General features: G+C 31.1%; 2 protein-coding genes across 2 annotated transcripts in view; one reads left to right on the top strand and one right to left on the bottom strand.

Annotated features, from left to right (window-relative positions):
* LOC134726387 (delphilin-like) overlaps window positions 1-22724 on the top strand; it is a 75757-nt gene extending 53033 nt beyond the window's left edge. Inside the window, exons 18-33 of the mRNA XM_063590787.1 lie at window positions 4943-5062; window positions 5900-6388; window positions 7060-7190; window positions 8615-8693; window positions 9095-9124; window positions 9938-9997; window positions 10597-10724; window positions 11529-11597; window positions 12454-12540; window positions 15621-15689; window positions 17491-17577; window positions 18787-18916; window positions 19318-19370; window positions 19966-20046; window positions 21104-21268; window positions 22570-22724. Of these exons, the coding sequence (XP_063446857.1) occupies window positions 4943-5062; window positions 5900-6388; window positions 7060-7190; window positions 8615-8693; window positions 9095-9124; window positions 9938-9997; window positions 10597-10724; window positions 11529-11597; window positions 12454-12540; window positions 15621-15689; window positions 17491-17577; window positions 18787-18916; window positions 19318-19370; window positions 19966-20046; window positions 21104-21268; window positions 22570-22608 (1817 nt within the window). The 3' untranslated portion in view covers window positions 22609-22724. The remainder of the gene's footprint in view (window positions 1-4942; window positions 5063-5899; window positions 6389-7059; window positions 7191-8614; window positions 8694-9094; window positions 9125-9937; window positions 9998-10596; window positions 10725-11528; window positions 11598-12453; window positions 12541-15620; window positions 15690-17490; window positions 17578-18786; window positions 18917-19317; window positions 19371-19965; window positions 20047-21103; window positions 21269-22569) is intronic.
* Window positions 1078-2954, bottom strand: LOC134725036 (uncharacterized). The gene has a single exon (XM_063588519.1). The coding sequence runs from the start codon at window positions 2873-2875 to the stop codon at window positions 1169-1171; it is 1707 nt and encodes a 568-aa protein (XP_063444589.1). The 5' UTR covers window positions 2876-2954; the 3' UTR covers window positions 1078-1168.
* Window positions 22725-24704: the final 1980 nt, after the last annotated feature.

The following is a 24704-nucleotide window of genomic DNA, read 5'->3' as shown; positions in this document are numbered from 1 at the left end:
CATCTTCCTATATCTATGTACTTCAATTTTTGATTATGGGCCCAGTTTTCAAGTTGGTCCAATTTGGGGTCCAATATTAAACTTTTTTTATTTCAACAAAAATTGAATTTATGGGGTTCTTTGATATTCTGAATATAATCATATATTTATTTTTTTTATATTTGGGCCCTGTTATCCAATTTGTCCACATTGAGTTCTAAAGGGTCCAAAATTGAACTTTATTTGATTTCATAAAAGAATTAATTCTTGGGGTTCTTTGATATGGCAAATCTACTCATGTATTTAGATTTTGGATATTGGACCATAATAGGTAAATGTCCAATTTTATTTTTTTTGAGTTCTTAGACCACATTCATTCTGTGTCAGAAACCTATTCTGTTTCAACTATTTAATCAAAATCCAAATTCAGAGCTGTATCAAGCTTGAATGTTATGTCCATACTTGCCCCAACTGTTCAGGGTTTGACCTCTGTGGTCCTATCAAGCTGTGCCCTGCAGAGCATCTTGTTGGATTAAGATTACACACTTAGAAGTTCTCTGTCATGTCTGTTTGGTAAAGGACAAGGAAAGATAAGGCCTGTTTTTGGCCCCTCTATTTTCTCATATTTGGTACCCTTTTACCCCCCTCAACTCACCCATTTTCTGAAATTAATGGTTTTGAAGTTCGTTCTAACAAACTTCAAACCTAAGGGAATATTTTAACATGATTAGTAGCTTTCCAAATCAGTGTTTGAAAAATGAGAAGGGGGGTGACTGTGCCAAAAATGAGCTTGATTGTACCTTGTCCATGTTGTCCCCTTTGATAAGTGTATATTAGTGCAGACAAAAAGCCTTTGGTATAGCATTTACAAAATCATGAAAATCATACAATCATAGCTCCATTTTTTATTTATGTAAACAACAGACTTTTGGTTATAACATTTATATATCATAGAATACTAACAACCATTTGTTTTTTGAAAGATAGATATAATCTACAATAATGCATGCAAAACAACTATGATCAATGAAAAATTAGTAAAAACTATATAAGGTCTCCCTCAGTTCTTATCTCTGTAAGGAACGGATGGTCCTGCCATTCATTTTCAATAAAATGTTGGTTTTTGGCTGTTATAATATATATAGTGATCTTGCTTTGTCTATATTCAGACACAGCTATAATTTCTTAATTAAGTTAGTTTTACACAGCTTATATTAGCCCTCCTTATTTTGTCTTTTGTCCGAGTAGAGCACCCAATCCATAAACAGTCATTTTTGTCAATTTCAATACTTAAAGGAGATTCTACTCCAAAGCTGTTAACTTCCTGCCATAAAATAGGTTCTCCAGCAGAAGTTAATACATGTATAGCATTATTCAAACACTCAGAAACTAAAATCATATCCGTAGAAGTTATTGTCACACTTTCTGGAGAAAACTTAACCAGCTGATCATAGGGAGTTGTATAGTACCACCCTTTATAGGTCCAATGGTGTTTACCCCCAATATCTAACATTACAACCCTTCCCTCCCATTCATTATTTATTAAATCTTCAACTACTATCTTATCATGGAGACTTCTGATTCTGTGCGGATATGTTAACATTCTTTGATTGTTCTTATCATGTTCAATATTGTGTTGAATGTCACCATTCTGACTCGTAACTATAAGTCTTATGGTACTATCTTTAGGCACTGGTAGTGTTACAAACCTCACTAACCCTATTATAATCTGATTGTCTTTAGTTACATGCACGCTTGAAGTTTTCAAAGGAGAATAGGACTTAAATGTTTCTACTTGTACATGTCCATCATTGGTATATAGTTTTAGAATCTTATTTCCATCTGCTATAAGAATTCCCTCATCCTGTGGCTTTGCCATATCAATCACACCTATCTGAATTTCTCTCTCTACTTTGACAGTATGATTTTCAAATCTGACTTTTTGCAACTTTTGACTAACAGGACTAGATATGAACGCAGTATTGTCACCACATAATAGTATATTTTTCACGCTTGCAAGTTCACTTTTATAAGTATCCATGAGTTCAGTGTCTGGACGTGTATAAAGTTCACCAAAAAATGTTGCTCTTTCTAATTTAACCTGTATTTTGCTAGGACAGAACGCTGGCAAATTTGATTTCATTTGCATTTCTGAATAATTTGGAAATGGCTTATTTAAGTTTTTACTTGTATTGAAAATATCTGCCACTTGATGAGACTGCATTGTTTTATTTAAATTGTCCTTCCTATTTTCCATATCAATCTCGTTTTTTATCGCATCAGCAATTTCTTCATGTATCATATTTTCAGATGGTTTCCACTTTGCTTCAAGTTCTTGTAAGAGGTCTTTAGCATGTTTTTCAATGGAGTCTTTCATTTCTTTTTCATTTTTCAGGATTTTATCTCTTGTTTCTTGAAAACTTATGTTCCCATCTGAAATCATCTTTTGAAGTTTGTCCTTTTTATATTTAAATAACTTAAGAAAGATTTCAATTTGTTTTATTTGTTTCTTCATTTCAGAGAGAATATCCTGATACCCTTCATCCAAAGCTTTATAATCATGTTGTTTATGAGTCTCCATTAAACACTTTGAACAAGCAGGCTCACTGCAATCTTTACAGAAGACAAAACACTTTTGTTTTTCATGGATTGCACACCCCATGTTTTCAAGGTCAACTTTACGTACTGAAGTTGCAAAATCCTTTTCTTTAAAATCTTTCAAGTTTATCATTTCATGTTCTTGAGATGTTTTAATTTTGCTATGTATCTTTGAACAACACAGTTGGCATAGAAATAGTTCACAGTTTATACACTTCCACTTAATCTCTGGTGATTCTTCGCAAAATTGACACATGGCTGGGGTCTGTGCTGTCCCCATAGACTCAGAAAATGCCATTTCTGTAATCTGAGAAATCAATAATAGGCTTTCATAATTCAATAACTAAGGATTATTTAAAAATAGACTAAGGTATCATACTTCCGCATTGTAGGTTTACCTTTACAGGTAAAAAGAGGACAAGGTCATACCTTACATTTACAAAATGTATGTTATACACATTGATGTATACAAAATTAAATGTGTATCATTCAAAAGTTTTAAGGTCTTTTCATTACTTCAAATGTGAATGGAATTGAACCATGAAAATTTTTTAGTGATTTATTCTAAATATTTGTCATGATAAGAGCTTCAAAAGAAAGCGTATAATACTATTGGGATAAATTTAGAGTATTGATTTTTTTAATAATAGAGATAAACATTATCTTTAGAACAAGTTTATCTGTTATTATTGTTGTAACTAGGATTACCAATTGTTTTCGTAAAAGGGCCCTTGTGCCTTAGTGGTCTTAGTTGTATATATCAAATTACCTCCTTAAGTAAACATAGAATACCTGAATTTATATCCCTTTTCAACTTTTTAGTGAAATTTTAATACTCTTATAAAAATGAGGAGATGTGGTGTGATTGGAAAACTTATAATGCATTAAAGTTAATATGTTACAGTGATTATGTAAGCATTTATAATTCACAGTATGGCTTTAAGAAATTAGAAGAAGAAAAATCCAGATACTCTCCCATAAAAGGCTCCAGTATGAAAAATTAAGGATTGAAAGAGTTGTTACTTAAAATAGGTTTTTTGTTTGAAAAATTGCATTGTCTCTGGGTGAAACTTTAAAACAAAGACTCAAGATATGAAGAGAGGAAAAAATCATAGAATTCTGAATCTCACGATTTTAGCCTTGCAGTCATTAAAATTTCAAACAGCAAATATTGTACTCAGACTAAAAAGTCAAGTGTTCAAAATAATGGATTTGGTGTCGGGAGCACAAATTTGTTGTCTGATCGAGTACTGGGTAATCATCCCTTTATTAGCAAGAGCTGAGACCCTTTATCATTTTGAAAGGAATAGGAGAAAATCTTCATTGCTGTCAATTTCATTTCAAAGTTACATTTTTCAGGGATCTGCTTCTTTCAAATGCTTGGCTTTATACTATGATACTCTCTTTGTCAGATTTCTTTTCTTGTTATTCTTATAAGGCTGGAAATTCTCTCATTGTCTTCAGGGAAATTTTAGAAATAATATATTTTAACTTATTTCACTGAAAAGTTGAAAATTGGAGTAACTCTGTAGCATGCTTCTTATTTGAATTTTTATACCCCACCTACGATAGTAGAGGGGCATTATTTTTTCTGGTCTGTTGGTCCGTTCGTACGTTCGTCCGTCTGTTCCTTTGTCCATTTGTCTGTTCTTCTGTCTGTTCATTCGTTCGTCTGTCCAGTTTCAGGTTCAAGTTTTTGGTCGAGGTAGTTTTTGATGAAGTTGAAGTCCAATCAACCTGAAACTTAGTATATATGTTCCTTATGATACGATCTTTCTAATTTTAATGTCAAATTAGAGTTCTGACCCCAATTTCACGGTCCACTGAACATAGAAAATAAAAGTGGGAGTTTCAGGTTATCTGTATCTAAAGGGCCAAGTTTATTATACATGCTATAGATAGAGAAAATTGTAAGTACCAAGAATGTTCAGTAAAGTAAGATATACAAACACATCGCCATCAACAAAACACAGTTTTGTCATGAATCCTTCTGTGACCTTTGCTTAATATGCTCATAGATCAAGGTGAGTGACACAGGCTATTTAAAGTCTCTAGTTTGTTGGCATTTTACATATCTGCTTTTATAAATGATATGATTGTTATTTCTTGAATTGGTCCTGTTAAGATGACAAACAAAAATTATTTTTTGATTTTGTTGTTATCTTTTATGTCCAGTGGGTTGCAGACTGATCTGTGTTTCTTTACAATTTCTGACCCGTTGAACAGTTGGTCAGCATTTTTAATAAACTGCAATAGGTGAAGATCAGCAGTTATAGTTAAGTCACAGTAAGAAAATAAATAAGAAGAGGGTAGGTTTGCACACCATGAATTTATTTTTAAAAAAAAATCTCATTCATATTTTTAGATGGAACTAAAGGATTTGACATTGCTCTGCTGAAAGAATTAGAACAAACAAGAAGAGCTGTACAAGAGGCAAAAAAAATGTTCTTAGGGGCCAATAGAGGGGAAAACCATGAGTCATATGGTAGGCATCATTCTTATTAATATAAGTGTATAAGGACTCATTTATATATTGCTGACTGACTAAAAAATATATTATACTTAATTTAAAAAAATAGTAACAGAGCAGATTTTTTATACAAGAACAAAAATTGAAGCAGACCTAAAATACATAATTGATTGATAGAATATTGGAGTTTGGTTATATATAAAACTGCATCATTGTAGCAAAGAGTAATTTACTTCTTATCATGTATTACTTTTTTCAAAGTTCTAATATTTTGTGAATAGACAACTTTCAAGTTCGATGCATTTCCGTCAAAAACTTTGGTTTTAGTGAACATCATTCAAGCATTAAGGTGCGTCGTTACTTCCGTTACCATGTTGAGCATGTGGTTGAAAAACTTTAAAAGCTATATTGAACGAATTATTCGGCAAATTAAATTCTCATCATTGACAATCTGCACAGCTGTCATTAGGGAAATGAGGTTAAGTACCTACTGAACAAACTTTATTTCTAGTTTATCCTGCACAATGATGATCACTAAGACGCTTGATGAACGTTTATAGTGCAGGGATACAGGCGAGCCCCTCTGTCTGGTAAAAGACGTCACAAAGGCTGGTATAGTTGATGAGTTTTTGCCGGTGACGGATGAACTCGAAAGTGGTCTTTTGAGAAAACATTACATTTTAGTGGATATTTATTTTTTTTGTTTTGCTAGTTTCTGCAAATTTGCCTATAGAAGATTTGTACTTTTGTTAAACATCTAAATTCATGGTTAACCTTAACTCACAAAATCCATGAAAATTAGTATTACAAGAATATAAATTACATATTAATTTTCATCTTATTTCTTTACAGATTCAGATTCTGATGAAGATCCTACTAACAAATATGTAACTGTGATACCTGTCGGTTTTGGTGAACAAGAAGAGAAAGATAAATCCCCTTCAAGTAGCCTCAGACTGAAAAGTAGTTTAAAAAACCCTATTCCTTTTCATAAACAAAATGGCGGATTAACAAGGACATTGTCAGGACTAATTTCGCCTCCTGAAATTGTGATAACTGAATCCGAATCTGAAAGTGAAAGTGATCGTGACAATATTTGTAATAACTTTACGCTGAGAGCTGGCGATTCTTTTAACCGACGAGCTTTAACGGCTTTGAAGGAATTAGATGCTGTGATGGCGGCTGAGGTGTCTGATTTAGATGCTGGTTCCAGTGCATTGGAAATCGGTCATAAAGGTCCTAGCAATGTTACATTAAGTCCAAAATCTTCACCCCGTTTGAGACCTAAATCCATATCATTTACAGAGGAGGTTATGGTGCATTCTCCTCCTCCTCCACCTCGTAAGTTTTACTCTGTAGAATAGAGGTATTAACACTTGTTTGAAAAATTGTCTGCCATTATGTAAAATAAGACCCAAGTTTCCATCAAATTTGACCTCACAGTTTAAAAAATTTGATGTCACAATGAAGTGAATTTTGCTCAACATCAGAAGGGAATTTGGAGCAGATCTGGGGTCATTCAAATACAAAATTCAGCTAAATACCAAAATTGTAAATATTTTACAGAAAAAAAATTGGAAGAGAAGAAACTCTAGTACTTTTAAAAGTTACAGGTGTTTTAATTTATCATGATACTAGATATACAAAGATGCAGGGAATAGTATGCTCTTAAGATACAAATTTGAGTAAAATCCTATACTCCTTTAAAATATTTTATGAAAAATCAATAAAAAGGAAAATGAAACGTAATACTATTTTTTACCAACTGTGGTTACATTTATTTTTGTGGAAACTGCTATTAAGGATTGCAAAAGGGGAGGGGGGAATTGGATTTTAAAAACCGTGTTTTTTATGGATTTTGTGCTTCAGCCTACATGAAACTTTAACTTTGCAGAACAATTTATGATTTAAAAGAAAAAGTAGTATCTCTCAAGAAATGTTAAATCAACAGTAGTAGATCTTTTGACTTGTTCAAAACAGTTATTTACAGAATATTTATTTATATTATATAGCCCCTCCCCCACCTCCGCCACTCCCAACTTCTACAGAGGATGTGAGTGAATCTAAGGGAAAGATGAATGTAAAAAGAATCAACTGGGAGAAGATTGATGCTCAAAAAGTAGGAAACACAGTTTGGGGCCAGGTAGGTTAATTGTTACAGAACATTGACATGCTATTGTAAATAAGTATAGATTATCGGGTTATCTACCAGAGTTTGTGAAAACTTTGTTTGAACCGTCGGTCTCAAGATTATTTGTCAGTCCTAAAAAAGTTTAGCCAGTCCTACAAAATCTGTCAATTTGATCCTAAAATAAAAATAATAACGTATTTTATCCAAAAACAACTTTATTATTATTAGTTTTATTTTTCACAGCCACGGACAAATTAACAATAAAGGACCAGTTCTGTCTGATCTGCTGATTAAATTAATTTTCTCTATCTATTTCATCATCTGAATCATTTTCTCAGTATTTGTTATTTCCATCTGAGATTTCAATCGCCGATTGTTTGCCATGAACAAATTTAGCAAGCCACGTGTAGATCGGCTGTTTGGTTTTCATAGGTTTCAGATTGTTTATAACTGGAAACCAGTACCGGAAATTAGCAGCAGGTACATCTGAAGACCGATGTAAACACATATTGGAATTAGTTGCGGTACAACTACATGTAATCACCAATAAAAAATACAATGCAACGGTCGTTTTTACATTGGTCATCAGGACTGGCACAAGCTTTCAAAATACTGGTCCAAGCCTCATTTTGACCAATAGGACCGACAGGACAGACCATTTTTGCGAACTCTGTTCTACACATTGATATCATAAAATATCAGCTGCACGACACAATGTGAACCTTTTTGGCGAGTGAGCATAGCAAACGAGCTAAAAAGTTTCACATTGTGTCGAGTGGCTGATATTTTATGATATCAATGTGTAGAACAGATTATCTGAAAACCTGATTATCTGTTTATCGTTCTATTAATGTGTTTATTCCTCTCCCTAAGACAGTTTTACGCTTGACGAGAAGACAGTTTTACGCTTGACGAAAGCAAGCTTGATAACGTCTCCTTTCGCATGGTGACATTGCTGATAACTTCTCCTCTCACATTGTGACGTCGCTGATGATGCCTTGTCACATTTTGAAGTCTTGATACGAGAATTTCTTGGTGACAGAGCAGGGTGATATAGGTGTAGGGAAGGAAGATAATGAAGTTTATATTATCAACATTTTGCTTAATTGTGACTGGAATTATACATTTTGCATGATGAATTTTTGCTTTAGAGAACAGAATTGCACTAATCTTTGTTTAAACTTTTTACTTCAGTGGTGAACATGCATTAGACAAATGGGAATTTTACACAGCTTTCAAAATACATTTACTTGTCCAAGTTTGCCTTTTTTTATTTTGTGAAGTGACTGCCTTCTTTTACAAACATATCATTCCATGAGTTATGTCCTTTTAAAAAAAAATATTTACAACTTTAAACTTTACAACTGAAAAATTGTAGGCTATGTAAATATGATATTTTCTATCACCATAACTGATTTTTATGTTATATGCTTCAGCTAGGAGATGAAGAAGATCTTGATGATGTTCTGAAGTATCTTGAGCTGGAACAACATTTTAGTACCAATCCTGTCAAACGTAGGTCTATTTCATCTTATGCTCAATTTTTCCTTTTTGATTGGAAAGTTTTTAAAAATATCCTTCTTTTATAAACCACCTCCATTGAATTATGACTTCTTTTTTTTTTTTAATTTTGATTATATTTTTAAAGGCTGGGTCTATTCTAGTTCACAGACATTATAGTAAAGTTAACTTGTAAAAGAAAATGTCTTAAGCGTTACAATGCAATAGAAATTGTTTTCTTGCGGTTGATAGTTCATTAGTTGAATTTTTGAAATTCTCAGGTCACAGATTCCAATAGCAATGAGGGTAATTGCTTCATATGCATTATATTTTCTGATGTTAAAAAAATAACATATAACCAAAATGATTAATCTTATTTTGGTATGAAGCTAATTTATATTATTATAAATTTTCAGCTTCACAAAGAAACCAGAGAAGAATGTCAGGTAATCTATGTATAAAATTGAGAATGGAAATGGGGAATGTATCAAAGAGACAACAACCGGACCATAAAAAAAACAACAGCAGAAGGTCACCAACAGGTCTTCAATGTAGCGAGAAATTCCCGCAACTGGAGGCGTCCTTCAGCTTGCCCCTTAACAAATATATACTAGTTTAGTGATAATGAACACCATACTAATTTCCAAATTGTCCACAAGAAACTAAAATTAAAATAATACAAGACTAACAAAGACCTGAGGCTCCTGACTTGGGACAGGCGCAAAAATGTGGCGGGGTTAACATGTTTATGGAATCTCAACCCTCCCACTATACCTCTAGCCAATGTAGTAAAGTAAAAGCATAACAATATGTACATTTGAAATACAATTCAAGAGAAGTCTGAGTCAGATGTCAGAAGATGAAACCAAAAAAATAAACAAAACCTTATGTATACATAAAGAAAACATGACTTATATGAATTATATTGTATGTATATCATGTATATGTTGTAATTGTTGGAAATAAAAAAAGAAAAAGTTAAAAAAAAAAAAAAAAAACATGACTGAAAACAAGAAATATTTAAGAAGTCAGTTGTTCCTTCGTAAGATGGTATTGAGTATTGTTGAGAGTTACATTTTGTTAATATGTTTAGTTAAATAAAATATGATTCAAAGTTACAAAAAAACATTTTGTATTGATAAATTTATCTGATTATTCATATAGATTTATAAATAATTCAGAAAATAGTTATAAAAAGTCTAACAAACAAAAAAACTGTGAATTATTATACCACATCAGGTTTTTTTCTCTTTTTTCAGTGTTTACAGAGAAGAAAAATGAAATTTACATTCTTAGTCCTAAGAAGGCTTATAACATCTGTGAGTTTACCGTATAATCTTTTTTCACAAATAGTGTTTTCTACGTTTACAAATTTTGAAAATATGTACTTTGTACAAAGTCACAAACATGATAAAGATGTTAAGGTTAATAATATAATTTGGTACTACTTTATCAATATTATCTTTCAAATAATGAAAAAGTTAGGGATTGAAAATATACCAGAAACACTTTTCAATTAGTTTTTGACGTGGAGCATATCTTTAATAGATCATTAACTATCAACCTTATAAAGACAAACTTTTATTATGATAACTGTAAAATCAGAAATAATTGCATGCATTTATTATTGCGATTTTGTCATTTTAAACTTAAATGCGATTTTAATTTTTACGATTTTGAGAAAAGTCCTGCTCAATTCAGATAAAATATTACAAAATGTGAGTTTTAGTTATTGCGTTTACAGCTCTGTCGCATTATTCGCAACAATAAAAACCTCGCAATAATTTCTGAATTTACAGTACTTACAGTGTATTCTTGATATTAATTTTTTTTTATGAGAAAAATATGTACTTCAATCCTTTTGATGAATAATAATGAATCCAAAGTGACTTTTATAAATTCATGTCATGTTTTGTAGCAATATTATTAGGACATCTACGGATGTCAATAGATCAGATGAAACAAGCTTTATATTTAATGGATGAGGAAATTCTTACTCCTGATCTTCTCAAACAGTTACTCACTTTCACTCCAAATAAACAAGAGGTAAGATAAACTTTACTCCAGGACAAGTGAATAAAATGGTTTTACACTAGTCATTTTGGGCCCCTTTATAGTTTGCTGTTCAGTTTGAGCTAGGCTCTATGTTGAAAACACTTTGACCTACAATGGTTTACTTAACTGTGACTTGGATGGAGAGTTGTCTCATTGGCACTCCTACCACATTTTCTTATATAAAAAAGAAGATATGATATGTATTGACTCTCCACAAGAGACCAAATGACACAGAAATTACAACTTTAGGTCACCGTACGGCCTTCTCCAATAAGAAAAGCCCATATCCCATAGTCAGCTATGAAAGGCCCCAAATTGACAATGTAGAACATTTCAAACAAGAAAACTAATGGCCTCATTGATGTAAAAAAAAAATGAATGAAAAATATATCTGCCATAGATACTCAAAGCATCATATAAAATTACTATAATAGGCCATAAATAGTTCACATACCCTTTTATGCCAAAATCTCATGGCATTTCACACCTGTATTTCTAAATAATACAACAAGTAGATAAAAACTATCTTTAGAGCTTATATATATACATGCCATATTTAATGATATGCAACCCTTCTAACTGTTATACATCTTGAGTAATAAAGAACCTATAATAAACAAAGCTTCCATATGATAGCTATTATATCTTAATTATATATTTTGTATATTTTCCTAACTTTTTAAAAAATATCTTGTATAATCAAAAACCAAATAGCAAGCTGTTTATGATTTACCCAGTGGTAGACTAATCAATAGAGTTATCAATGTATTTTATTTGACTTATTTCTATTTTTAGATGGAGAAGTATGATACTTTTAATGGAGATATTGAGGAATTAAGTTTACCAGACAGATTTGCTTATGAGGTACTATTATAGTTAACCTTAGCTATATTTGACCCTTATATAAATATTATTTTTATCTCCTTTTAAGTCTTTTAGCTCCTAAGATATCTATGTATTTACACATTTCTTACATTTCAGTTTGTGGAGTATAACCTTATTAGCCAGCATTTATAATATCTTTGAAAAGTAGAATTTCCATTCAAAAACTGTGACATTGACCTATATTTTGTCTTGTTTTGAATTGAGATTCATATGGAAATCAAGGTAAAAAACAAGTGAAATTTTGGTCAGATCATACGTCTTTGATAGTTATAAGTGACTAAGCTGACTAAATGAGTCAGAATATACATCTGTATATCGTTGTTGGGCTTCTAAAATGTTGTATATGACTTTTTGGCTAAAAGTCCTTTTTTACATCAATGGTCTTGGCCAGTGGAAATCTTTGGTATTACGAACTAGCATACATTTAGATCAATCAAAACGTTTGAAATAAGACATATTACAAAATTACCAATGTCAGTTGTTTGTAAATGTTGCTTCCAAAATGTTGTATGAAAATTTGAAAATCGTTGTGTAGTGGCTTTGGGAATAAAATAATTGTACATTTCTTTATTTCTGTGAAAAGAATTTCAGTTCTAGGTGAATCCAGAAATGTCAAAGTTTTTATTTCACTGCTATTTGCAAAAATGTTCAAGTTCACATACAACATTTTGGAAGCATGCATTTTGTCAAAATTTTCAAAGCCAGTTTGTGAAATATTTACATTTTGAAAGCCCAGCGACTATATCAATTTTTGGATTTAATTAAATTTGAGATAAGTGAAACAACAAAAAAATAAACTTATTCTCAATTTCTGCTTTTTTTTATGTCTTTTTAGATGAGTCGTGTTCCTGGTTATGAACAAAGGTTGAAATCCATTTTATTTAAAGCAAATTTCCAGGAGAAAATTGATGACATGAAAGAGGTAATATTCAAATATATTTGAATTATGGATTTTGTCATGAATAATTTGTTTATAAGCCCTCTCTATGTTTTATGTCTAGATTTGTATCATTAATTATCAAATAATTTTAACCCTGGAACTCTGAATGCCTTACACCATGAAATCTTGTGAATTATAACTTTCCATGGATGTTTTATGTCCGTTTGTCCTTCCATCTGTCCATCTGTCCCCTTTCAGGTTTAAGTTTTGGTCAAGGTAATTTTAGATGAAGTTGTAGTCCAATCATCTTGAAACTTAATACACATCTTCCCTTTGATATGATCTGTCTATTTTTTATGCCAAATGAGAGTTTTAATACCAGTTCTTGGTCCACTGAACATAGAAAATGAAAGTGGGAGTTTCAGGTTAAAGTTTTTGGTCAAGGTAGTTTTTGATGAAGTTGAAGTCCAATCAACTTGAAATTTTATACACATTATCCCTTTGATATGATCTTTCTAATATTAATGCTAAATTAGAGTGTTAACCCCAGTGCATGGTCCACTGAACATAGAAAATGATAATGTTAGTAGGGCATTCATGTACTATGAACACAACTATCAGATATTTTTTACCGCTGGAACTCTATGAATATTTTAAATTTAAAATCTTGTGAATGTGAATGACCCATGGATTTTTATTAATGATTTTAGATAATTAAATCTCCACATCTTTGATATGCGTAAACTTGTACCATTAAATTGTAATAGCATTTTCTTTAAACCATAAAAAGGTTCAAAGGGTATGTATAATTGATTTGAAACCAAACTAACATAGATGTTGTTTTAGAGTGATTTTGGAAATTGTACTAAATAGATTTGCTTGTGATGCAGAAAAATGAAAATTCCATTATCATGATTATGTCACATTGTATCATTATTGACATAAGACAGATTTTTGCTTGATAAAGGTGACCTAAGTTAAAGCAGGTTATATACTAATTGTATGCTTATTTATATCTTACTTGCTATTTCCTTAAATATTTATTAATACTGTATTTGATTTGCAATGCATAATTTAATTTGTAATTTCTAAGAAGTTTTTGATTGCATGTAGAATTGAATAGAATAGAACTAGGATATAGCAGAAATATTTGTATATTTTTATGCCCCTGCAGTAGACAACTTGGGCATTTAGTGTTATCGTTGACGGTCCAACTTTTTGTCTTTCCATCTTTTCATTCTTTTGTTTTTTTGTCTTTCCATCCTTTCTTTTTTCTGTTTTTTATTCTTCCGTCCTTTCTTTCTACCATCTTTCTATCTTTCTATTCATCCCATTTTTGTTGCATCGCTTGAGATAGAGTATTTGTGACTCTTACACATTCTTTAGTATGAATTTAGTATATTTTTTTTTGCGGTTCTAACAACAATTAGTTTGCAATGCCCAACATAATAAATGTACTGGGTTCTTACAATTGATTAAGATTATTTGTGACTTAATGTTTGTTCACTGATCAATTTGATATTCCTGAATTTTACTATTTACTAGTTAGTGTATAAACTTGAAACACCTGGATTTGAATTATATATGTTTGGTACATGTCAAAGAAAAAGCAGCGCAAGCCCCAAAATACATTGAAAGCAACATGCTGTCATCTATACTATTAAACGAGAAGACCTCATTTTGGGTGTCGCTTCTCTTCTTTCCACAATAAATTAATCATCATGCCTCTGTGTCCTATGGGTACAGTGCATAATCGCATTTGTCATGCATTCATATGATTATTCAGATTGGGTTATTTTGGGTGAAAAACGAGAAAAAAGACGTCAGGATATGTTTCCGTTATTGGGCGAAATTTTAAGTCAGATTAGACTTCCGGTTTCCGTTTTTTCTGTATACTTTGAACATACATTAATACTACAAATACAGTGTATTTTTTGTCTTATATCCGTCATTGGACGAAATTTAAGTCAGATTAGACCTCTGGTTTGCGTTTTTCTTTTTACTTTGAAACAAATACATATACTACGAAAAAAGTGTATTTTCTGTCTGATATCATTTTTAAGTTTACTATCCACGGCAGTCACAAGGTTTATTTAATAGAGAGGGTCTGAATAATATATCAATGACCGCTGTGAATCAATTATTAAACTGAGAATTGAGTGTAAAAAGAAAATACACTTTCGGGACGTCTGGAACGGGTGTTTTTAAGATCGAAATTTCAGGATTGACCATTTCGGGATCTAGGATTTCTTTTTTTCGAATTTCGGGATGTCGAGATATTTAATTTGTATAATAAATTCAGAACCTCGGGATTTCATGTTTTTAAGCCTGGAATATTAGGATCAGTGGCAGATCCAGAAATTTTAAAACGAAGGGGCCCGTTGACTGTCTTAGAAGGGCCCGCTCTGGTCATGCTTCAGTGATTCCCTTTATAAGCAAAAAATTATTTTCCAGAAAAGGGGGGGGGGACGTTCCCCCTAAAACCGCCTCTGACCAAAATGACACCGAAATTAACATTTAAAGGTCACCTTACGGCCTTCAGCAATAAGCAAAAGCCGATACTGCATTGTCTGATATAAAAGGCCCCGAAATGACAATGTAAAACAATTCAAATGAGAAAACTAACAGCCTTATTTATGTACAAAAAATGAACGAAAAATAAATATCACTGAACCACTGAATTACAGGCTCCTGACTGCAGCAGAATGTTCATAATACATGTACACTAAATGTATGTTCATAATGAAATTAATAGAAAACAAAAAAATGGGAATTTTGGAAATAAAGGAGGAGGGTTAAAAAAACATTTTCCTGTCCCCAAGTACCTATGGCATTTGATACTTTTCCTGAAATTCTCAAGTCATTAAATCTTTTACAAAATTCTTCCTACAACACTTTACATCCTTTCAAATACGCTCTCAGTCTAAATGCCCGCGATTTCGGTAGTGTGCTCTAGTAAACAATGAAAAGGCATCTATACAATTTGTTAAGCGTATAAAAGTTATGAATATATTTTTGGTCTTACTTTTTATACTGGTGATATAACTTTGAACTGTTACAATATATAATTGCATTACTTAATATTCACAGAAATGCATATTACAATTTTCTCTATGTTTCAGAGTTTACTTTGTATAAGGAAAGCATCTTTACAGTTGAGAAACAGTAAAAGATTGACCAAAATACTAGAGGTAAAAACTTATTAAAAACTGAAAAGGAAATGTTACACAGCTTAGTATATTGAATACATTTATACTGATCCCCTATTCATGTAGTACTGTGGATTCATTATTATTCGTGGGATACCAATTTTCGTGGCTTTCGTGGGTACTGGTGAACCACGAAATTAAATGTTCAACGAATAACAAATTTTCTATTGGCTTGTAACTAGACTTCCGCAAAACCACGAAATTAAATATCCACGAACTTGCAAGTTTTCAATAATCCACGAAAATTGGTACCCACGAAAATAAATGAATCCACAGTAAGACATGATTTGTAAATATAGTTCTATCTCTTCATCCAGTGTGATATGATATTTCTCCACCTGAGACAGTTAAATATGAAAAGATTTAATTGTAAGAGGGTAAAATTGTTGTATTGCACAAAATATTGTAACGTTCCGGGGTTTTCTTAGTAACCCGTAGTTACTTTTTTGGGACTCCGGTGAAGGAAGTAATAATAAAAATCATAATGGAAGTTCATAAGTTGTTTTATTTCTTTTTAAACAATACATCAACAGAGTTCGTAAAAAGTGTCAGTCCTCAGGATTTCACCACCAAAATTTGCAAAGAACTGACACAGTTTTAGTATTTTTCAATACATTAATAATGAGAACCAGCAGATTTTCTTCAAGGACCACCAGGGGGGAAAAGATTTTGCGAACTCTGCATCAAATACAGCGGTTCATGAAACAAAATATGTTAATTATTATATACAATAAGTAATACAGCAAGGTGCATTCATTACACCAAGTTTAATAAAACAATTCTGCTAGGGCTGGGTGCAAGAAGATCTGCTTGGTGCACAGCATTACTTGGTGCAGGAAAATCTTCTAAGTGCACTGCATTTAAATACTCAGCATACTTGGTGCATTAAATATTATCATCAAGTACTCCTACTTGGTGCACTGCATTACTTGGTGCAAGAAAATCTACTTGGTGCACTGCATTCAAATACTTTCACCAAGCAACTTAACTTGGTGCAGCAAATTCTAATTTAAGAGAGACTGCTAACTGCATGGATATTTTTGGAGAGAAGCTCAACGCAGGAACTTGCGTTACATATTTTATACAACGTTTGACATAATACACAAGGTATTCATAAACAAGAACATGTAATCTTGGCGCATTATACTGAAACTAAGTATAAACAAATACAAATGAACAATTACACATATAAATGAAGTTGATATATAGATTTAAAGAAGTCAGTATATAAAGTAAGGTCCAGACAACTATTTTTTCTGTAAAATAGAATTCTAACACAACAGAGATCTGCCTGTAGCAAGTATGGAAAGGAGACCACAGTAAAAATATCAGCTTTTAAATCACCAGGGCGTAACAATTTGGTTGTGGAATTTTGTTTCTTTGATGATTTTGGACTGGTTTATATCTATTAAAATAAGCTTCCTTTAGTTTGTTATGAATTTCTGATATGACATTGAGGAAATTTATTTGTTGACAAAATGCTGGGCATATCATGTGCTGGTGGTGTAGCTTTTTATTTAATGAAGCCACCATGTGAAATTCAGAGAAAAACTTTATGATACATATAATGTAAAAAACTAAAATTCACAAAGAAAGACATTATTTTTTTATTTAAGTAAAATACATTTTTATATATACTCAAACCCACATATTGAAGGGAGTAACTCTTGATGATTTCAATTTTCAACAAACCAGCCATTTTCTGTGGTACGATGATTGGCTGATTTTGAGAAATTTCACTGCAGTTCAACACTGAGTGTTGTTACTATGCTTTAATTTTTAGATGATACTTGCTATGGGTAATTATATGAATAAAGGAAATCAACGAGTTGGCGAAGCTGCAGGATTCAAGATCTCATTTATATCTCAGGTATGTGGAAAATATGATTTCAGGATAATGGTCACTATTAAATGAAGTATTGTTGGAAATATGGCCATTTTGGATATTTTACTAACTTCATGTGTGTTTATCATATGTTTTTTTTTGTCAAATATACCTGTCAACCTATGAAAAATAAAAATGCAGGTTATGCATTAAACCTGCATTGAAGAAGAAAATCTCATGTCACCAGGTATCCCAACTTTTATTAGTTGAATTTTAGTATTATGGGGATATTTTTTACAGTTTTTATTGAAGTTATATATCCTTGCTTGCAATTTTTAAAAAGGTACACTAAGAAATACATCAGATTTGCAGATTAAAAAAATAAATCCATGATTTTTCAAGGGGAGATAATTGAAAAACAAAATTTGGGATTCAGGGTGAGATAATTTAAAACAAAATTTGGGATTCAGAGGGGAAATAATTTTAAAAATGTTTTGGATTCAGGGGGAGATAATTTAAAACATGATTGGGATTCAGGGGGAGATGATTTAAACAAATGTTAAGAATTCAGGGGAAGATAAGTATATTACTGCAATTGTTTGTGTGTAGGAATAGAGGAAATCCATCTTCTTTTTTTTATATTAGATATATTCTTTTTTCAATGTTATCAAATTTTAAAGAATAATTGTTATTCTTTCAAATTTTACATTGTTTTTCATGGATATTTTATCTTTGAAATGTAAAGATGTAGTGTATTAATTTAATATTTCTGATGTTTTGATGAAGTTCCTATTAGACTAAACAAAACATAATATATCTGAGATGAACATGTTATTTTTTTAAAGGAGAATCAGTTGCAACAGAACCTTAACATTATAACATTATATGACTGTTGATACAATTAATTTTATTCATACATCGTTTTTCAAGTTTTCCAAAAAAAAAATTTTTTATCTAAATTTAATGTGTAGTTTTTATATGTTCCGTCATAAAAATACAACTAAAATTAAGAAAGGAAATGAGGAATGTGTCAAAGCGACAACAACCCAACCATAGAGCAGACAACAGCCGAAGGCTACCAGAAACTTCTATGTATATGGCCAGCTGAAGGACACCTCCGGGTGCGGGAATTTCTCGCTACATTAAAGACCTGTTGGTGATCTTCTGCTGTTGGTTTTTTTTATGGTCGGGTTGTTGTCTCTTTGACACATTCCCCATTTCCATTCTCAATTTTATCAACAATATATTTTACAGTTAGAAGTTACAAAGACAAGTGATAATAAGACAACATTTTTACATGTCCTTGCCAATGCTGTATATGTCAAATTTCCTGAAGTTTTAGCTGTTGGAGAAGAGTTGAGTAGTATACCTGAAGCTGCAAAAGGTAAGGTGTAAAAAAACACTATTTTTGGCTCTATGCAAAATTCTTCCAGATTTTATCCCATCAGTCCTGTTTTAAAGATACTGCATGATACAAATTGAAATTTGTTTGGATAATAAGGCTTTCCTACTGATTATCTGATATTTACTTATTATATTTCAAAAGTTTTCTGGTAAGATTTGAATGAAATTATTGTATATTTCAGGTAAATAAAACACCTTCCCTAAAAAAAAACACACACAAATCCCAGAAAATTTTAATTAACATTATTAATCAATAACACAAGAAAGATGTAATAAGAAAGAAAAAAGTACAAAAGTAATGTAACAAGTGCTGTGCCTCCTTGTTGTTAATGTGACATTATAAAAAGCTTTTGATAAAATAATATTTTATATTCATTGTAGTGTCTGATATAATGGTAAATCAGGAAATCCAAGAACTTAGAAAAGTTTTACAGGTAAGTCAGATAAAAAGATAGCAAATAAACTCTTCATAGATACTAGGACTAAATGTTGTATATACACCAAATGTGCGTTTCGTCTTCAAAAGATTCCTCAGTATCCCTCGAATCCAAAAAAGTTAAAAAGGCCAAATAAAGTATGAAGTTGAAGAGCATTGAGGACCATAATTCCTAAAAGTTTTGCCAAATTCATCTAAGGTAATCTGACTACTTGAATCATAACAGCTGGGCTTATTATTTAACAACAGTATCTTGTACTGTAATAATTGATCCATTAAGAATTTCAGTCATACAAATTATTGTTAAACAACTACATGAATTTTTAATGTTGAATTGTCTTGCAAATTTTTCATTTAATTATATAATACAAATCCTATGATTTTATTATGTTAAAAGTTTGAATCATTTTTTATTTTGTTTTTAAAATTTGAATTTTCGTTGCCAAATTCTGCTAAAAAAACAAGCCTATAGAAAATAGTTTCTTTGTTGAACAATCAAATTTGTGGTTCATAAATACAATTGAATTAATAATGATCAACTGTAGATATGTAAGTAAGTAGTTTTCTTTTTAACTAAATTAATATTTTTGCAGGAAATATCCAATACATTAGAGAAGTATGGATCTCAAAAGACCAGAATTGGTGTAAATGACAGATTCCAGGATGTAATGGGTGTATCCTTTTATATTATTATCAGTGTTCAGGCCCATAGCCAGGAATTTCCAAGGGGGGAGGGGGTTCATTGGACTCACAAACTCGACTTTAATAGTCACAATTCGAACAGGCGAACTCTAACAGTGCTTATTTGTTTTCAAGGGGGTGTCGTCCGAACCCCCTGAACCCTCCCTGGCTACAGGTATGGTTTTGACATTGAATGTAGAGCTTATATCCCACAATAAAATATAGTTATTTTTAAAGAAACATATTGATCTGTGTTGGAGAGTGGTCCCATTTTCAATCTATCAACATCTTCCTATTTTTATGTCTTGATTAATTGACATATACATGTAGTAAACAAAAAAATATATATTTATTTACATTATTCAGAAATCATAAGACCCTGTTTAAAATTTGATGAAACTGATATGTTAACCACTGAAAGATACAACCAAAAACTCTTTCTTCATATGGCTCAGCTATTCAAACCAGGGGGAAAAGACAACATTTTCCATATTATGTCCAACCTTATACACTTTTAAAGATTAGCATTTGACTATGCACTTATAAATAAATTTGGTGTTTTTACTGTCTTCTGATTGGTTAAAATTATTAGTTTTATTTTCAATGTTGTCAATTTTGATGGCGACACGCCCACTCTGACGTTGAGTATTCATACTCCAACATGTGTGTACGCTTGTTATTGTTAATATAAATAATATAAAAAGTTCTTTGAGCCTTATTTTTGAATGAAATTTATTTATAATGAATGGCAATGATTTATTTTGATTTTATTGAACCATAAAACAAATTTTTGATTCTTCACATTTTACATAATCCGCTTCGCGGATTATTCAATGTGAAGAGTCAAAAATTAGTTTTATGGTTCAATAAAATCAAAATAAAAAATAGCCATTCATTAAGTATAGTCACGATAAGATATAAAGCTTAGCTTTTTACTATACAAGTGCATAGTCAAGATAAGATATAAAGCTTAGCCCAAATAAAGAAGCATGGTTCCCTGTTTACTTTTTCCCCATGTAAACATATAGTAATTTCCTTGACTGTTTCCAGCATTTTATATCAGAAGCATCAGATGAGGTGCAAGCTCTATTCAGACTTCAGGCTAATGCTATGGAAGATTTCCATCATGTTGTTCAATACTTTGGGGAAGATCCAAAGAATATTACCACAACAGAATTCTTTGGTATTTTTGCAGATTTTGTAATAAAATTTGAGGTAAGTGTTTTATAAAATTGAGAATGGAAATTGGGAATGTGTCAAAGAGACAACAACCTGACCATTGAGCAGACAACAGCCGAAGGCCACCAATGGGTCTTCAAGGCAGCAGGTAACTTCCACACCCGAAGGTGTCATACAGAATAGTGCAGTGATAATGGACATCATACTAAATTCTGAATTATACACTAAGAAACAAAAATTAAAAATCTTACAAGACTAACAAAGGCCAGAGGCTCCCGACTTGGGACAGACACAAAAAGTCAGCAGGGTTGAACATGTTTTTTGAGATCTCAACCCTCCCCCTATACCTCTAGCCAATGTACAAAAACAAACACACAACAATATAGTTTATATCAAGAGAATACTGAATTATTTAGATAATATTATATTATATCATAGGGCTTTTAACTTTAAAACAAAGTAAAATAACAAAAATACTGAATCCCTGAAAAATTACAAATTAGAGGTCCCTTAACAAACTGTTAAATCAAAAGCTTAGACACATCAAACAAATGAAAATATATACCATCTTCCTGACTTGGTACATGCATTATCTTATGTAAAAAATGATGGCTTAAAACTGTTTTTATAGTTAATTCTCACTTAAAGTTTGATTCAGCCCAAAAATATTGAATCCCTGAAAAATTCAAAAGTCCCTTAACAAACGGTAAAATCAAAAGCTCAGACACATCAAACAATGGAAAACAAATATCCTATTCCTGACTCGGTACATGCATTACCCTATGTAGAAAATGGTGAATTAAAACTGGTTTTATAGCTAGCTTAATTTCTCACTTAAAGTTTGATTTAGCCCAAACATATATAGTATACACCATTTCCCCAGTATCATTCAAACCATTTAAGGTGGTACATAACACTACAGGGAGATAACTCTGTAAAATCAGCAGAAAGTTTTAATGACGTGGTGCTGTTAAGGGAATATTAAGCTTCTCAATGATCAAAATAAGTTTTTGTTAAACTGCTATATAACCAGTGTAATATTTCTAATTTTTTTGAAATTTATATATTTTTGTCAAAAGTTCAAAGTAAATACTTTGTCAAAATTTTAAAAAAATTAAACGAGGCAAATTAATTTCTGTTCAGATGTTAGGTAAAATTATTGTAAAATAAATTTTTAACTGCCTATTTTAAACAGTTTTCAATGTGGCTAATTTGTATGATAAGACCCCCCATTTTTGAATATTTTGTTTTATTTTGTATCACTAAAAATGTTTTATAAAAATTGCTCACCCCTCAAAACAATAACAAATAATGGACTCTTTTATCTTTTTTTTCAGAAAGCACATAGATACAATTTGATGTACAAAAGACATTGACAGAAAGTACTTGGGTATATAAAGGCAGCATCTCTAATAAATGATGGAAGTAGAAGGAAACAAATGAATTTTTTTCCAAATATACATGTACTATCAAATTTTCCAATATGGTTAAGATAACTAAAAATTTCAAAAAGAAGTATTTGACTTCTATATGATTGTCCACAGTTATCTGCTCTAAGGTGATGATGATTATGATTTGATTTATATTTGATTAGGTAATATAAATGATAAAACATTGTATTTTATGTATTGTACATAAGATATATAATAATTAAAATGTAACTATATTTCATTAAAAATACACTACATAAAAATCACATTCATTCCTCACATGAACTTATGTATTATAGTATAGAATGTAGGCACATCACCTAAATATTCAAATTTTGTATTAATTGCTAATATTAATATATTTTATTAGCTCTTTTCATTAATAAGACTATGTTAATCTTTCAGACTTTTTAGGTACACAAGAAAATGTCAAACTATGCAGACCTAAACTTTGTATAACAAAGGCAAATTTGTTACAAAAGGGAAATAATTCACACTTTAAAACTGATTTAAATTTTCACTATTTTTATTTCAATATTGAAAACACTAGGGTCAAGTTAACATTTTATCTTACCTAATTGTTGCACATAACATGCTTTTCAGTATTGGCTAAAAGCTGAAGCAACAACTTTATTTATCATTTAATGAGTTATTGCCCTTAATTAATAGTCATTTTTTACCAATTTTCGTAAATTTTTGTAATCTATTACAAAAATTTCTCCTATGAAACTGCTGGACTGCATTTAACCAAACTTAACTAGAAGCATTATTAGGGTATCTTGTTTTAAAAATGTGTGTGGTGACCTGGCCAACCAACCAAGATGGCCGCCATAGCTAAAAGTAGAACATAGGGGTAAAATGTAGATTTTGGCTTATAACTTTTAAACCAAAGCATTTAAATCAAATCTTACAAGGAGTTAACTTGTTTATCTAGTAAATATCTATCTGCCCTGAAATTTTCAGATGTATTAGACATCAGATTGTTGGGTTGCTGCTCCCCCCCCCCCCCCCCCCAATAGGTAATTTTTAAAGAAATTTATCTGTTTTTGGTTATTATCTTGAATACTATTATAGATAGAGATAAACTGTAAACAGCAATAATGTTCAGCAAATTAAGATCTACAAACAAGACAACATTACCAAAATGGTCAGTTGACCCCTTAAGGAGTTATTGCCCTTTATAGTCAATTTAGTGAGCGACGTAAGAGCCTGTAGATTTGGTCTACCAACAACATGAATTTAACAATGTTGCAATGATCAATGAGTCCATAAACCTGTGATACTTGATTTGAATAGGGTGCATTTAGAATTCATACTGTATGTTTATCTGTCCAACATCACATCTGTATTGTACCATTAGATAAGGTGACAAATTCAATTTCCATAATTTTTATGGATAGTTTTTCATACTTTTAGAATAAATTAAAGATCTCAATTGTATTTTTTGTTAATTTTTAAACATTACCAGAAAAAAAAAACTTAAATTTTGAGAGACATCTTTTTTTGTGCTAGGATATCAATGAAAAATGCTTTCTGTTGATAATATGCTATATTATGTTCAACGAATTACAATTTTTTTATTGGCTTTGTAAGCAGACATTGCCAAAATTTATGAAAACACAAATTTTTCACAATCCAGAAAAATTGATAGCTACACGAAAAAAAAAAAGAATTCACAATATCATAAAATTGAGAATGGAAATGGGGAATTTGTCAAAAGGACAACTACCTGACCCCAAAGCAGACAACAGCTAAAGGCCACATCATGCATTTTATGAGAGAATTAGTAAAGATGTGTTAAAAAAAAAAACCATTTGTTATTGCAAATATGAAAAATCAGTTGTTATAGCATTTTGGTCCATATTGTTTCAATTTCTAGTCATTTAACAGTGCAATAATATAAGCTATCACATGTGATAAATGTAGTCATATATTTATTTGTACAATTTTCTATGTTTACTATTACAATTATGTTTCTTTTAATGTCTACATTTACAATCATGTTTGTTTTTTGTGTTTTGTTATAAATGTGATAAAAATAA

Source organism: Mytilus trossulus, chromosome 7, assembly GCF_036588685.1.
Source record: "Mytilus trossulus isolate FHL-02 chromosome 7, PNRI_Mtr1.1.1.hap1, whole genome shotgun sequence".
NCBI classification, from domain to species: domain Eukaryota; kingdom Metazoa; phylum Mollusca; class Bivalvia; order Mytilida; family Mytilidae; genus Mytilus; species Mytilus trossulus.
This window is presented reverse-complemented; position numbering and strand designations above follow the sequence as displayed.